The sequence below is a fragment of the Prenolepis imparis genome, unplaced genomic scaffold, assembly GCF_030444845.1.
Source record: "Prenolepis imparis isolate NDT839.2.m4 unplaced genomic scaffold, iyPreImpa1.0 SCAF_12, whole genome shotgun sequence".
Classification (NCBI taxonomy): Eukaryota; Metazoa; Arthropoda; class Insecta; order Hymenoptera; family Formicidae; genus Prenolepis; species Prenolepis imparis.
In genome coordinates, this window is record NW_028141170.1 from 6,803,411 (window position 1) to 6,818,909 (window position 15,499).

Below are 15,499 nucleotides of genomic sequence, written 5' to 3' on the forward strand. Positions count from 1 at the left end.
TATCATGCGGATCACGTATTCGTGCGTATCATCACGCGTAGTAAATGTAAATTTTGCAAATGCCATTTTTATGGCGTCAGGTTGCGATGTAGACAACTCTCCGCGCTTACAAATGATTCAGGTACAGCGAAAATAATCAATTACTAACGCGTATAAAATAATTGCAACTTCTTAAGTTTCACAATTTTAATAGATATTAGAAATATAGCGTGGGAAAAACATATTTGATTTCAAAAATATTTTATCAACGAATCAATTTTTTTTATGTAAAAATTTTTTCTGTAATATTTTCATCTACTATTTCAAAACTTGTTAAATCTTTTTTTAGTATCAATACACATTTTATTTATGGAGATATCATCTGAGAAGCAAAAGGGCATCGTAAAATGCATGTTCTTTTTTTTGCTGATAAGTTCGTCGGCAAGCAAATTAAGAATTAGGTAAAATCGGAAAGGCTATCTTTAGGATTTCACCGGATCAGCTCATTAATGCATCATCACGATTTTCTCGTCGAGTGGCTCTCTTATTTGCGCCGTCGAGATGAAAAACAGATATCTCGCGAGACGAATCTTTATTTTTCTTGTTGTAATTAACAACAAGAATAATTTTATAATCATTTTTATCTGATAATTATTTTAAAAAATTATTCTTTTCGAGTGAAAAGATGAAGAATGATGCTTTTTTTTACAAATCTATGGCATTTATTTGTATTCGATATTTCAATAAGAAAAATGAAAGAATTTTCAGATAATTATGTCATCAATTTTTTAAAGATCAGTTTTACATAGTTTTCGTAAAATAGTGATATAGAAATAGTGTTGAATTCAAATTAATTTCTCGAAGATGTGTGCATATGTATATGTCTAGATTATCGCGTATAAAACTTTACGATATAAACTCTCAAGTATAAATTATCCGCTCTCACTAATAATATTCTCGCTTCTTTCGTAGAGCTCAACTTTCGCTCGATCAATTAATTGCGTTAGTTGATGAAGATAAAGCGCTACTTCTCTACGAGATGAATTTCGTGAATGTATCGTCACGTCGGAAGTTAAGCCGATCGGGAAACTTAAAATAGACTTTGACTTCGTGATAACTTTTAACGAAACAAGCTATATATAATTTAAATTGCCTCATAAATTCTTATAAGTATATCTTAATTTTGATTAATCAACAGAATATCTGTTGAAACAGTGCAATTTAATTTTTTTTTAATGTTAATCTATTTTAATAGCGAGATATTATTGACATTATTTATATTATTTGTATGCTATTCTTTTGTAAAACGGATTATGATGATTAATAAGGATATTACCAGATAGTCTAACATCTAATTGCATTACTGATTCTTATTATAATTATATATGCGGGGAGGGGGGGATCTCTCTCGTTTTATTCAACAATTTGTCAAGACTCTTATTACTCTACTCTCTTTAATGTCGATCAAGACGGAAAAGACTCGTGACTGTCGTGAAAGTTTTTAAACACTTACATTGACGCAAAGATATTTAAGGAAGCGATAAAGTTTGCGTCGATGGTGAAATGTAATTACGAGGAATTCTAACGAAGCTGCTGGCTATGCCCTGGGTGAATAGGAAGGGAAACAACGCTCTTAAGATTATAATGAAAACTGCCATAAACTCGTCGTAGACCCTACCTCGCTGCCGCTCGACCTTCAATTTCGTTTTAATTGCGCTTTCAGGTTCTTCTTCATCTTTATTATTCTTGATTTAATTCAGTGTTGTCACTGGTCGCATCGTCTTCACACACAGTAAACATGTGTTTGCATATATTTCCATAAGACATTTCGAATTCTTTTTATACGAAAGTAATACGAGAAGCTTAATAAGTAGCCAAGCCATCTACATACATTTTATTAACATATCAATATATGTGTTTGAAGATGGAGAGATTTCTGATATTATGAGAGCGATAAGAACGATCGTTATCCTCGAGGCAAATGTAACGTTATACATAATGTCTAAGCCACGCGATATTAATAAAACCCGATCTTCCTCGATCGCGATCCCCGGAAGTAGATAGAAATATTTGCGAGTCGCGCTATCGTCCGGCGTTATTATTCTGTGTGAGAAAGATAAAAAACTGTAGCGCCAAATCGGAGCGCGGGAAGTCATTACGGAAATCGACGGCTACCGTAACGAGGCCATTGCCGGTGTATCTTCTCAATTACGTAGGAAATTACCTGCATTCGCGAGCGTTCTTCTTATCAACGTTATTTCTCCCTTCCGTGCTCGCACGAGGAAATGCTGCGTCGTTAGGGCACGCAGAAATACATTTTTCCGCGGCATTCTTTGTAGAAAAGGATATCCGGCAAACGATTAAAAATATAGATAGCTGGTTATATTTTCGTGATACTTTAAGATTGATTGCCGGCGCATCACGAAATACGCCGATTAAGACGCGTTCTCGTGTTTTCGCGTCGCGAAAATCGCATCGCGACACGTGACCAATCGCGATCGTCCAATCAGCTGAAATCGCGAGGCACGATTGCATTATTACGCTCATCACTTCTTCTATTCTCCTGTCCTGTCACACACACACACGAATAAAAAAATCCGTCGAGAATGCGGCTAGCACGTCGCGTCGCATACCGCTGCAACTGCGATCATCGACCGGTGCATCGCGAATTGGAATGCATATCTCGTCACGTAAATGAAGTCGGAATCGTTCGCATTAAGTGTTCCAAGATTATGCAATAAATAAAGCACAGTTGAAGTTTAATTGAATATTCTGGACAAATTTGATTTACGGTAGATGGTTAAATTGTCAGATGGTTCGATTCTCTCTCATATTGTTTAGTTTATTATTAATATATTATTATTTAATTATTTAATTAATTGCTATTTTAATCGTATAAATCTTCTATTTGTTGAATTTTCTTTCTGTGTTGTATTACTTTTGTCATGTTTTTAACGTGAAATTGGAGATGGTATGATACAGGAAACGTTGTTTTCATCTCACACCACTTGATTCAGTGACGTAATACAATATCCGTGTATTCCCGAGCGAAATTATATTATCTTCTGTATTAGATTTGCTTTGGATAATTTTAAGTAAATATTTAAAAGTATCGTCGTCCTGTCGCACAAGAAAGACATTCCTATTTCAAAACCTGTTCTTCACCTAGTGTTATGCAATCGTAACTTGTTTGTATAAATTAATTTTATTATTACATACTGTGACTAATTTAATCTAAATTACTATTAGTCGATAAATGTGTGGTTTCATAATAGTGATTTAAAGATATTTTGTTACTTCGAAGGACAAATGAAATTGACGTTACGGTAACCGTTTCGGTATGGCCGTTATTCGCGATTCAATAGCGCTGTTAGTATTCTTTGCGGACGTTCGCATACGTCAGTGCTTTAAAATGCAATCGATACCGTGGGTGCTTGACGAATGTAAATTGTTTCAATTTACACAGTCAATTGACAAGGCTCTCCGAGATAACAAAAAACATCGGTATCGAGTATTTTCAATGTGCATGCGAATGTAGACCGATAATCTATGACGCGGCATTATTATATTGTGTCAAGAAAACAAAAATCTCGACCTGCTGAAATATTTCAATTCACCTTTTGACCATTATAATTGGTTTTTTTTTCCCCAATGTAGTTTGCGTCCGATTTCTATATTTTACCGTTAAAACAAAATTATTTTAAAATAATATATAATCTTTTATACATATATGCGAGAGTTTGCAAATTACCGAATTGCCATTAATATTGTTAATTTCATATTGTAGCATTTCATTTTATAAAAACGTGAGATTTTTCAAAGAAGAAAATTAAAATGTGTTACAATTTTTTTCTTATATACATGCACACACATACATTTGTATATGAAATTTTTTTAAATTACATTGAGGGAACAAAAAAGAATATAAAAAAATATAAAAGGAATTTAGAACAATCTTGAGAAACTGTTATGATTCAATAATGATGAATAAACTTTCTTAATGTGTTTACATTTGCATCTAACTGCACTAACGGAACAGCTGATTTATATGGACCGTTGGCACATATCCGTTAATAAATCATTAACTTCAATGACGGCAAAATCGCTTCAGTCGAGTACGAAGGAACATAGTGTAGCGCAAATATTCTTTTTTAAATATATTGCGAGAAAAAATAGGTTTTTCTCGTTTACTTGAGACAATATGCGATTCCCTCTGCCCCTCGGAAAATATATGCATAATTATACATATATACTCTTCTTCAGCTTATATATTGAAATTACAGAGTTTTATTGTCGCGCCAAATAAGTAGAAGCATAGAATATAATTGCTTTATTAATAACTCGTGAGTTTTATTACTAATAAGCTGGACACATGTTAATGTTAAGAATATATATAAACTATCTTGGCCTTATACAATTTTCCTTGAGATTATATATTCCTACGTGTGTCACTTAGCAATTAACATGATACTTAATATGTTTGTCATCTTTACGTAACGCGACAATGCTGTCTATAATAACATTTACATATCAATTTTTTTATTTCATCCTCCAGTGCACACATGTGTACTATGAGATATTTGCAAACGAATCATGTGATTTTACGATTTTTCCGCTGAGAGTCAATACGACACCATATATCGCGATTTCTCTGACTTCTCACGGCCAATCGATAGTTTCTCTTTATAAAGTAGAATCTCTTCTTTTAAGGTCAAAGGACAGTGACGTCTCTGTTCAGTGACCCTATTCGAGTCATGCAATTACTTATATCTGTCCTGGATTCGAAATATCCTTAGGCAGCGAAAACGTACCCTCGATTAGTGCGATAATTTTCTTTCTAATAAAATGTTGAATTTACAGAGACGTAACGAGAAATACAAAACAAGATTTATTATACATATAACGATGAGAAACGAATTATATATATTATATAGAACTTGTATTTTATATATATTTTAAAAAGATAAAATATAGTAACACAAAATTAAGTTGTATTTATATAATTAAGATCTAGTGTAATTACTTTATTAAATACAAAGATAGAGATTATTGCTATAGTTTATTGATAATATAATTTTATATCTTGTATATTATTATTGAATCTTATTGAATTGAACTGAAAAGAGTTGCAATATATACCAATAAAAACATATGAAGATTTAAAATATCTTCATATTGCATCTCTTATCAGTGTCTTTAGTAAAACTGATTGAACAGGTTTATTCTAATAATATTCGCAGTTTTCTTCATTTCTCTCCTCTCAGCATGTCCCTAAGTCTTTTTCGAGACCCCGCTGTTAACGCATAACTTTTCTCGTGCGATCTAACACTTTCAATTCTACGACGCGCATCGCAACGACGTGCATCAAGCGCAGTCACGGCCACGTGGTGGTTTCTCCGCAGGAAGCCTCGTCCTCCAAGGTCAGAGGACAAAACTCTTCTGCAGTAACCCTGTCCAAGTTGCCGATGTCCGCTTTAGGCTTGAACGGCAACTCCGATACGAGAATTCCTTCCTCGCGGACTCTCTGACCTTTTTCTTCGTCGAACTCTGAGAAATCGTCGTCCGCGTCGTTTCTGATCCTCGCGCCGGCGAAATCGGCATCCGTAAGAACAATTGTCTTTACTCTTCGTTTCTTCGGCTTTTCCCGCGATATTTCATTCGAGGCTTTCGATAATCTCTTCTTGCCGAGACGATGTAATTTTTCGAGACGACGCGAGGACGAGGCGGGAAATTTCTCGATCGCCTCTTTCTCACGATCGCCGTTTCCATCGACGGTACTCGGTCGCCGCTCTTCGTCGTTGCCGCTCGATGATTTCCTACTTTCCAGCTCTGATTGACCTGGAAATGCGTTCTCCGAGAATGCATTTTTATCGGTGGCGTCGACGACGGTGTCGGCCGCGTTTTCGCTGGTACCACTTGCCACCGTTTCTTCCAACGTTCCGCTGGAAGCTCCTATTGCTTGCTGACAAGCCTCTATAATGTCGGCTGGACAAGTCGTGTCAGAATCGTAGGTCTCCGCGATGCCGTATTTCAGACTCGTCTCGGCCGGCAATGGCCCCACTTTGGTGCTTTCGGCGTCGACTTTCATCCGCATGCGATATTCGTTCTGTAAGTAACCACGAAATTGGTCCTTGAAGTAACCATCGATCATCCTCCACACAGTTGCACTATACCAGCTCAACACGCCGAGCAGAACTATCCCGCGAATGGCGAACACTAACATGATGAGGTCCTGCTTGTGGTTGATTAGCGAGATGCAATGTATATAAAAAAAAAAATATATATATATATATAAAATTTAATTTAATTTTATATTATATTTTAATATAAAATTTTTTACAACGTACTTTATTAGGATATTTTTTTCTAAAATTTAAATTGTTAAATTCGACATTGATTTAGAATTCAAATTAAGATTTAATAACCGGTTTTTATTCGCCAGTTTTGCGAAAAGTTTTCTACGACGTTTTTATTCCTTCTAGTTTTAGAACTTGCAGCAAGAAAACTAGAGAGAGACGAGCTTTATCTTACACAAATATCACGATCTGTGCATCTGACTTTCAAATGTCGCTTGAAAAAAAAGTTCTGACAGGCGTTTGTATTTGCAAGAATATTAAATCTTTTGTGAAAGCTCACTATTATTCTTCGCTTACCGTCCTAGTATGGATCTCTCGCCGATCTTGTATACTTGCTAGATGAAGAAGTAAATACAGGATAAATTATTTACATCCCATTTGTCAGCAATAATCAGCAATAAACAAGATAAATTTTACGAAATTGCAATCTCAATTTAAATAATTATCTGCTATCTGCTTTTTATCAGTTTCGGAATACTTGTCTGTTTTAATATCAACGCCAAATTTAAAATACGTGCTAATTTATCTTCAGATTTATCAATGATTTAAATAAAGCCGAAGATATATCTAACAATCGTAATAATTTATTGTTGAGGATTATTGTTGAGGAATAATATTACCTTATAGAGAAACTACACTTGTTTTTAAAACTGATTAAATTTATGTAACGCTATTTTTAAAGTATCTTTTCTCTCGATTAATTAATTTAATCCTCTTCTCCTGCGAAGTAATCTCTGATGAGGTAGAAGGATTCTTTCATATTCGGCCAAGCCATGGTCACAAAGACCAAAAGCGAATTCGCAATTACGAAAAGTCGCATCATTTCGACACCGGTGCTGGATCGAAGCCAGTTTCCGAAGCCTTGATTGTCGTCGTCGCTCACATCTCCCACATCCGACTTCTCCGTTGTATTATTTGTATTCTGACGACTCTTACCACCCTTGTTCTCGTTATTTCCGCGTTTCTTCATAATGACCGTGCAGCGATCATCTGCAAGTATCGATTTCAATGTTGAACATCGCAGAAACATATGATGGTGCTCTGCATCTAAATTGCTGATATATAATAAAAATAATGTATATATTTTTTGAGATATTTATATTTTATTAACTTATAATCGCACGAAATAATACTTAGCACATTCACGAACAAATGTACGATAAAAGATCAATGTTACCTTAAAGTCGATAAAGTCAAAGTCAAATATATATGTACCCTCGTCTTCAGACTCATCTCTTCAATTATAACTGGCCAAATATTTGATGAGGTGAGATATAATATTGATGCGATGATGTAGCCCGAGCTCTCGCTACGAAACTACGGTTTATATGTGGCGCATGAAAGCAACGGTAGAGAGAGATTAAACTTTCGTAACTACGCGCACAACAGAGTGATTCTCCACTTACGGCAGAGGGATGTACCGTGAGTGAAGGCTCGCCGGACGTATCACTTTCCATAGAAATGATCGCGCGCAGCTCCGGGCTGTCCTTTGCCGATAACTGCCCCTCCGTTGCAATTTCCACGTTCATTGACCGCAAGCTCCATCCCTCGCGGAATTGCGTCGCCGCGTTTCATGTCACTTTATTGCGTACAGATTGCACAGTAAGTGGTCCCGTGCACAGAAATTTAAACTGGGGCTTTAAGAGAATTTTATTTTTATTTTATTTCGTTCCTATCATGTACGAGATAAATATTTATACAGCGTTATGACGTATACTATCAACGTGTAATTTTCATTTAAGCGTGCATCGATTGTTTTCGATAAAGACGAAGCATATATGCCGATGCGTATTCGAATAGAAATAATGATCGAGTCAACTTTTCTAACTGGGTGTTCGACGGACGATTTCAGAAGTGGAGCATTGGACGACATTGTACTGTTACCTCATAGTGACCAACTTTCCATTCGTGACGTAACACATTGCACCCATTTAATTATGGGGTGAGCAATTATGCAACTATTGGTAACAGTCGGCAAGTGACAGTGGACCTAGATTGATTTTTCTTTTCATATTGTGTTTCTAATGTATCTTCTGTCATAAATATTATTTTAGCAAAATTAGTTTATTGAAACAATTTTTATTCTGATTATTATAGATCAAAGGCAATACAAAATTTTTTTTATGATTTTGACACTTCATAACGCGATGTTTTTGTCATAATTTCATACGATTTCGCCACTCACAATGAACAAACAACTTTTATCGGCCTTTTATTCTTCGTGACGAAGCACGATGTCCGAGCGTTTGTGTGAACTGAAACAAATCAGTCGTCTATCGATTCGCTCTGCTTCTAGCGGCACACCCTTTACGAGTCATGAAAGCGTCGATAAGACGTGACACGTTCTCTATTACCGAATACAATTACAATCAATCGTTGACCTTAATATGCTCCAACTTGAAATCCGCCGCCCGCCCGTTTTCGTCGAGTGAACTCGCTCGCGAGTCATCGTATCCCTATTATTCGTCAAATTGAACTATGAACAATAGAGTCAAATTTTGGTAACCAGACAGTCAGTCATTGGTAAAACGAAACGAGAGATTAGAATGGGAGAAAGAAGCGGAAAATGGAGCATTATACAGAGATCGTGCTCTGGTGAAGGCTGTTCTTTGTCGATAACGATTCTACTACTCCTTGCAATTTACTCGATACGATATGCAACGTGAACTTTGATCTATCTCAGGATCTATATTCATTTTTGTAATTTCGTTCTCTTTTCGGTTCTCAATTGGAGACGCAGAGAACGAGATAGGGAGTGAAAAGTTGTTAAAGCTGCTTAAACTGCTCACAAATCGAACAAGTTAGCTTTGAATCGCGTACAACTAACTGCGAAGAAATATTATGTGAATTGCAAATTTCCGTAACTCTTGATCCACCTTGTGACAAGTGACAAGTAGCATTGAATAATAGCGCTTTGTGAAATGAAGCTTGTAATTTATTTTGTCACGATTTCAACGTGAAATTATATATATTATTATTATATGTACATATATATTCAAATATATATCTTCGCACTTAATATTTCATAAATTAAAGTCCCTATCGCGATATTTTGTTTAGATAAAATGCTAAAAATCGCGAATATTTTCTTCGTCGAAAAGGTTGAAAAAGAATGCAAACCTAAACTCGAAATTCGAATCACTGATCATCAACTCTCAAGTATGCACGTTTCTCCCATGTGCAGGAATGCCGCGTGCGGCCGTGTTCATTCATGCACATGCGCATTTCAGAGTGATGGGTATATATGTGGATGTTCTTGATCCCACTACATCCCGCATACATCGGCTTCCTGAAGCCGATTACCGTAAATTATTATGTAACGAGACAACTCCCCTCAAATTCGCGACATAAATTATTAATTGATAATTGATATTACGTGGTGGTAGTAGCTATTAACGAGATGTAGCAGATCGATTTTCCCGATTTGGATGGATACAAAGTAAAAATTTTAAACGTATAAAAGTAGTTTCAATGAAAACTTAATATTTCGACATCTGTTCAACTTTCTCGGCATTTGTAAAAGTAATTCTCTCTTTCGATCTTGCCCGATTATGTTTGCTAAGACATTATATGTTTATTTAATAAAAACATTTTTATTTTATATATCAGCAATTTAGATATAGAGCACTATTATATTTTTACGATGTTTAATATTGAAATCAATATTTGCAGATCCGATTTTAACTTTAATAGTAGATACTTTTACTAACTGTAATCTGTTTTAAAAATGTAACTGAATATAACAAAATAAAATATAAATATAAAAATTAATAAACCATAATTTTATATATTTTTAAGTAGGATAAATTAAATTTTGTGAAAATTAAAATAAAACACTTTGACTACTTGTATTTTTAATTGTAATATTATTATCAAACTTACTGCGTTATGTGTCTTCGTCAATCTATCAGATCTGTGTGAATCTGTTACGAATTGGTTCCAAGTAGCTCGCTTTTTTACGGCTTTTTACGGAGCATGAAATCTCAGCAACGTGACGCACGCAATAACTGCTAGCAACGGTTTGCCACTTTTCGCGTCTACTTTGCCGCGGAACGTGCCAATATAAGGCTTCCCGGCTTGGTAAGCTCATTACAAGATTTCGCGACAGTGCCGAAGCTTGCATAGCATGCGCGTGATGACGTTCTAAAATATTTCTAGTAAATTCAATATTATACAAATCCTCCCTATTATATTTTTTACATGCAACGCTGTAATCTCGCGAATAAAAATTGGGAATATATTGACACTACATTTCGTCGCATATACGATTATTTAAAAATTCTATTTAATATTATTCAAATATTATGGCTCTAATGCTAAAATGGCCAAGAATTTGAATATATCTTCTATTTATTTTTTTCATTTATTTAAACGTAAAAATATGGATATCTTAAATAAGGACGAAACAAAATTATCAATTATAACTCTAATAAAAGAGAGTATTAGATTTGCACAAAAAATTAGCTATAGCATGAATCGAAAACTGATGTAAATCTGCAAATAATGCAAGTTCAAAGTTATTTTTAATCTATACCGTCATTAGTTTTTCCTATGTTTAATAGTCGAATTTATCTTGTGACCTCCTCCCACTATTATATTTTTCTTATCTTCATATGTAAATTAATAGCGCAATCTCGACTTAAACAGTTATTTTATGATACACAATCTGGTAATTATCATTCGCGAGCGGTTATAAATCACCGATGAATGGTTTGAAATCCGACGTTGTCATCTTCCGATCGATTAGATTGCACGCAACATTTTCCATATGCTTCACGAAGAAGCTCGATTAATCATGCGAGACATCTAAAATTGTGCGATAGAGATATGCGGTTTCTACTTCTATTCAGAGGACATGTATAAATAGCGGTGGAGTGTCGACTACAATGCGTGCAAACGAACACTCGCATCATCGAACACTTTCTGATGACAGAGTTGTTCAGAGATATTGGTGCAAATATAATTTCCTGTCGAAGAGATATCGGAAAGAGATTTGTTTCGAGATGCGTTGGAAACAAACGCCCACGCTTATGCAAAAAATAAGAGAGCTCGCAAATGCTCATAAGGGAATAAGGGAATTGCAACACTTATGCGGAAAACCTGTTCTGTCTTCTAAATATTTCAATTTGAATGGCGGTAAAATTTTTGTGTGCGAATTGATAAATACGAAAAGGGTCGTGTATAATAAAAAAATAGAAATTATTAATTCGTGAAATTATTATGAATCATTCGCGATTTATGGACGAAGAGCATTTCCGTGAAATAAAGTTTAAAGTAATTCGGACGCGAATGGGATTCATCGAATGTTTCGCGACCGGAATAAGAACTATTCCCGCCGTCTCCATCAAAGCCCTCCGGGGACTTGTTTATTCTTGGCGGAGAGATTGACTCGTAACACGGTTATCTCCGATACTTCGTTTCGCTGATAATGCCAAAGGATCATAGATGTATTTCTCACTGACAGCGGCGAATGACCCGGTATGTTCAATGCAATTTTCTCCGAAAGTATTACCCGCGCCATCATCGATATTCGATATACATAAAGTTTCAAAGTGATCTTTATCGAGAGAATCTTGCCCGCGTTATTAAAAAAAAATTAAAAATCTCGCATCAAATACTCGTATCGTCAAACGAAAATTCTTGTGGGATGTATAATTTTTAATCTTTTGTTACCTTTTATTTTAATCTTTGAATAATCGTAAAATAATATTTTAATTATTAGCAAGTAATTATATTAATTAGGTATATATGTAATACACTATATAATATATAATACATATTTACATAAATTTTGAATTTTTGTCACTTTAAATGAATTTTTTAATCTTAATATTATTTTCTATATTGTTGTATTTTTTCTTTCTCAAAGAGAGAAAAAAAAATAAGTAACTAAAATTATACTATTATATTACGAGACGCTATATAATCTTCAAAAGTTCTGACAGATAAAAATATATCATGGCTGTTCACCCATTTTCTCATTTATTTGAGTTCATTCATTCTTTTCATTCATTTTTTTTAGTTATTCGTAAACTCGTAACGCTTTGATCTCAAAAAGGATTGCTTTGGGACTTCATGAAAAATTTTGTTAAAGTAAATGCAGCGTGACCAATAATATTATAGCCCTACGTGAAGACTCAATTGGATTCTAGAAAATGTTATACAATTTATGTGTTTTCTCCGATTGTGACGACACGCACGCTCCTACCGCTTATGGCGAGGAAAATTGCGAATCGGACGGTGAAAAGCTTCCCCTAATAGTCAACGAGTGTTCTGCATCTCTGAGGAATTTCCAGATCGCTCCTCATAAGTAACGTACCTTGTATCCGTGTGACGCAAGGTCCCCTGGGAATGTTTTCTGTATTGCGACAATTCTGTATTGCTATATTTTATACGTACAACGATATAACTAGACTAGATTTCGTACCCAAAATATTCTGCTTAAATGCATCTTGCCCTTCCTATGCCCAATGATTTCTGTATCAAATAATCTCTTTCATTGGACGTATATAATGACATAACATTTTAGATTAACGCATTATAATTGATAAAATTTAAGTATTAATGATTGATATACACATATGAGTAGAAACAAGACAATCATGTAAAATATCGTAAAAAAAAATTATTTCAACTAAATCAATTTTTCTTAAAAAAATGCTGTTGCATTCTATGACCGTCTACACTTTAGCTAAAAGCATTAATTGCTGCATCGCATTACGTCATGTCATCTCCTCCTTTACGATGCTGAAATCGTGGCGAGAAATATATTGTCGACTTCACGCAATCAATGACGAAAGTGGACGAGTATTAGACTGTATGCGGAAATAATTATAGTCGTGAATTATAGAATCCACTCTCGTGGGAGCTATTAGACCGTATTCTTGGCTACATAAAAATAGCGTAGCTATAACACCGTCCGTTTTAAGCAAATTGCTCTTCGGCAAATGACTTCGGTGCGCGAATAGGCCGCTAAAATTTATAAACTTTGCCGTTAGACGCGATATGCAAACTTCCTTCGTAACTCTCGAAACGCCCGACGAGTTTCGCCGAGAGATTTCTTAAATCTGCGTTTAATATCAAGTTTATCGTCCGACAAATTTAAGACTTTATAAACATTTCGAGACGTATTCATCAACTCGAATTATGCAACACAGAGAAGATTTAATAAGTAATTGGTTTCAAGCGTCGCGCTCTCGCATCTTTGCATGACTTTTTTATGTTTATAATGACTCGCATCTTATCGTATTTCAGCAAAGCTAATTATTTACAGCACGTTCCTTCCTTCGTAAACTCCCTTAGAAATCTCAGTTTCCGTGACTGTTTCTGAAAAGCTAATGGAGGATTTCTCGCTCTCGTTGAAAGTAGAATTCCTAATTTTATTTTCTTGTAATGAGAATTTTGATTTTATTAAAATGTCGATGAGAGAAAATGTATTTGTCGTATAAAATTAATACAGAAGATACTTCTTGTGTATATTACAAGACACAAGATTTTCGCAAAACAATCACGCAATAATATAGGTTCTCGCTTCGCGTCAAAGAATACAGCTGTAATGACTCTAGTTTCTCATTACTTGACATATTCTTAGAGTCAGCAAAAAGAAAGTAGTCCGGAATCCTTAATTTTTGCTTCCGTTTTCAAGCTTGACGAGGGGGAGTGAACTTTCGGAGCAATTAGGGGAGACACGCAAATGGACCGTAAAGCAATTCGCACGCTGCGAATTGAATCGGCGCTAGAGAAAATCTAGTTTCACTTTTGTACCGTCGTGTCCTTCTTCGCATGTCGCGTGTCCTACTTCCAGTCAGTAGTGAATTTTCTAATTAGAGATTATCAGATGCATCGATTTACAGTCGCCAGCGCAGTTAATTGGGTCTCGCGAGGGCACCACGTATTTGGGGTGTGACGCGATTTTATATACATATATCCGCTTATAACGATACAGCACACGAAAGCGCGCGTTTCACTCTGTTTGATGTGCTCCGAAGATTAGAGAACTGCGGAATTGATTTAAATTATCCATGCGAGACCCCGTCGTTCTAGCACACATATTTCATACATATTTATAAATTATATATTCAAGGAGTGATACCTGTATATTGTGCTTGTTCTTTAAAACCAGAATTCAGAATTATATAATTTATTATGTAACATGCAATTCCAATCAACAGAATAGCGATTTTTTCGTCAAATTTCCGCGACATTGTGCACAGTATAATTCCATGATTATATAACTTTGAAATTATTTCTAATAGTGTTTTTTTTTACATGCATCGAAGTTTTAGAAACCGATATTACAAAAATCAGATCGATATCATTTATGCGATTTTATTAAAATTTGAATCCTATTGTAATAATGCTTTATATTTTTTAGAATTTTACATACATTTATAACAGAGAATGATGCTTGCTTATTTTTGCTTGGCGTGTATTATTATCTCAAACAATAAGATCACATTATCAGAAAAGTATTTTTCTCACATGGTTGTAGTAATATTATAATATATTTTTTTAAATAAATAGAATATACAATTCATGCCATCATAATGAGAGACGACATTTTTATACCTAACTTAAATAACTGATGCAACGTATTTTCTCGAAGCACGTAGCGCGTCCAAAACGTGATCATCAACAATGAGATCGAGATGTCACGTAAAGATTGTTGCATGCATTTGCCAGACTGTTCCTAGTTGATCTCTCGGAACTTTCGCTTCGGAATCGTCGTACGTGAGTTTCGGCCAAGCTCGCAAAAAGCAGAGCATCGTAAAATAACCCGCGTTGAAGAGAGGAAACGACACACACATACGCGTCGTCTTCGCGAACGTATTCATTTTCTTCCGCAATTCGCCGCGCACAAACACCAGCGGTTCTTCCTGTGCAGTCGACAGGTAGCTAGGTAGGTATATAAGTGAACGACCTTAATGCAACGGTATTCGTGTGTGCGCGATTTTCAAAGCACGTACGACAACGGTGCGTTACGACGCGTGTAAGGTCGTCGCACGTCGAAACTGCTCCGGTTACGTCGCCCGGATCCGCTCGACGTGTGACAGTTTCGTCGTGCAGATTTATGCATTTCTACTGATATACAAGCGGAATAATCATTGTATTATGCGGCGAAAACATTGGAAGAATTTAATATAAAGATTTCTTTCTATTCGTTT

General features: G+C 35.2%; 3 protein-coding genes across 5 annotated transcripts in view; all 3 read right to left on the bottom strand.

Moving 5' to 3' along the window:
- Nucleotides 1–15,499, bottom strand: part of LOC145943900 (uncharacterized) — an 80,480-nt gene that overhangs the window by 62,914 nt on the left and 2,067 nt on the right. The gene's annotated exons all lie outside the window — the stretch shown is intronic.
- LOC145943903 (uncharacterized) lies at nucleotides 3,893–6,768 on the bottom strand. Of its 2 annotated transcripts, none has more exons than XM_083051820.1 (2): nucleotides 6,633–6,768; nucleotides 3,893–6,085 (listed from the first exon to the last, which is right to left on the bottom strand). In XM_083051820.1, exon 2 carries the CDS (start codon nucleotides 6,071–6,073, stop codon nucleotides 5,354–5,356), a length of 720 nt encoding a protein of 239 aa, XP_082907946.1. In that variant the 5' UTR covers nucleotides 6,074–6,085; nucleotides 6,633–6,768; the 3' UTR covers nucleotides 3,893–5,353. The 2 variants fall into 2 exon arrangements, with proteins under 2 accessions (XP_082907946.1, XP_082907945.1); XM_083051819.1 differs by having other exon boundaries at nucleotides 3,893–6,211; nucleotides 6,633–6,751.
- Xport-a (exit protein of rhodopsin and TRP A) lies at nucleotides 7,042–10,360 on the bottom strand. Of its 2 annotated transcripts, XM_083051822.1 has the most exons (3): nucleotides 7,742–7,881; nucleotides 7,551–7,652; nucleotides 7,042–7,325 (listed from the first exon to the last, which is right to left on the bottom strand). In XM_083051822.1, exon 3 carries the CDS (start codon nucleotides 7,303–7,305, stop codon nucleotides 7,042–7,044), a length of 264 nt encoding a protein of 87 aa, XP_082907948.1. In that variant the 5' UTR covers nucleotides 7,306–7,325; nucleotides 7,551–7,652; nucleotides 7,742–7,881. The 2 variants fall into 2 exon arrangements, with proteins under 2 accessions (XP_082907948.1, XP_082907947.1); XM_083051821.1 differs by lacking the exons at nucleotides 7,551–7,652; nucleotides 7,742–7,881 and adding an exon at nucleotides 10,218–10,360.

Coding starts and splice junctions, on each gene's coding strand:
- Xport-a (XM_083051821.1), bottom strand. CDS start 7,305: ATGAAGAAACGCGGAAATAACGAGAACAAGGGTGGTAAGAGTCGTCAG.
- LOC145943903 (XM_083051819.1), bottom strand. CDS start 6,202: ATGTTAGTGTTCGCCATTCGCGGGATAGTTCTGCTCGGCGTGTTGAGC.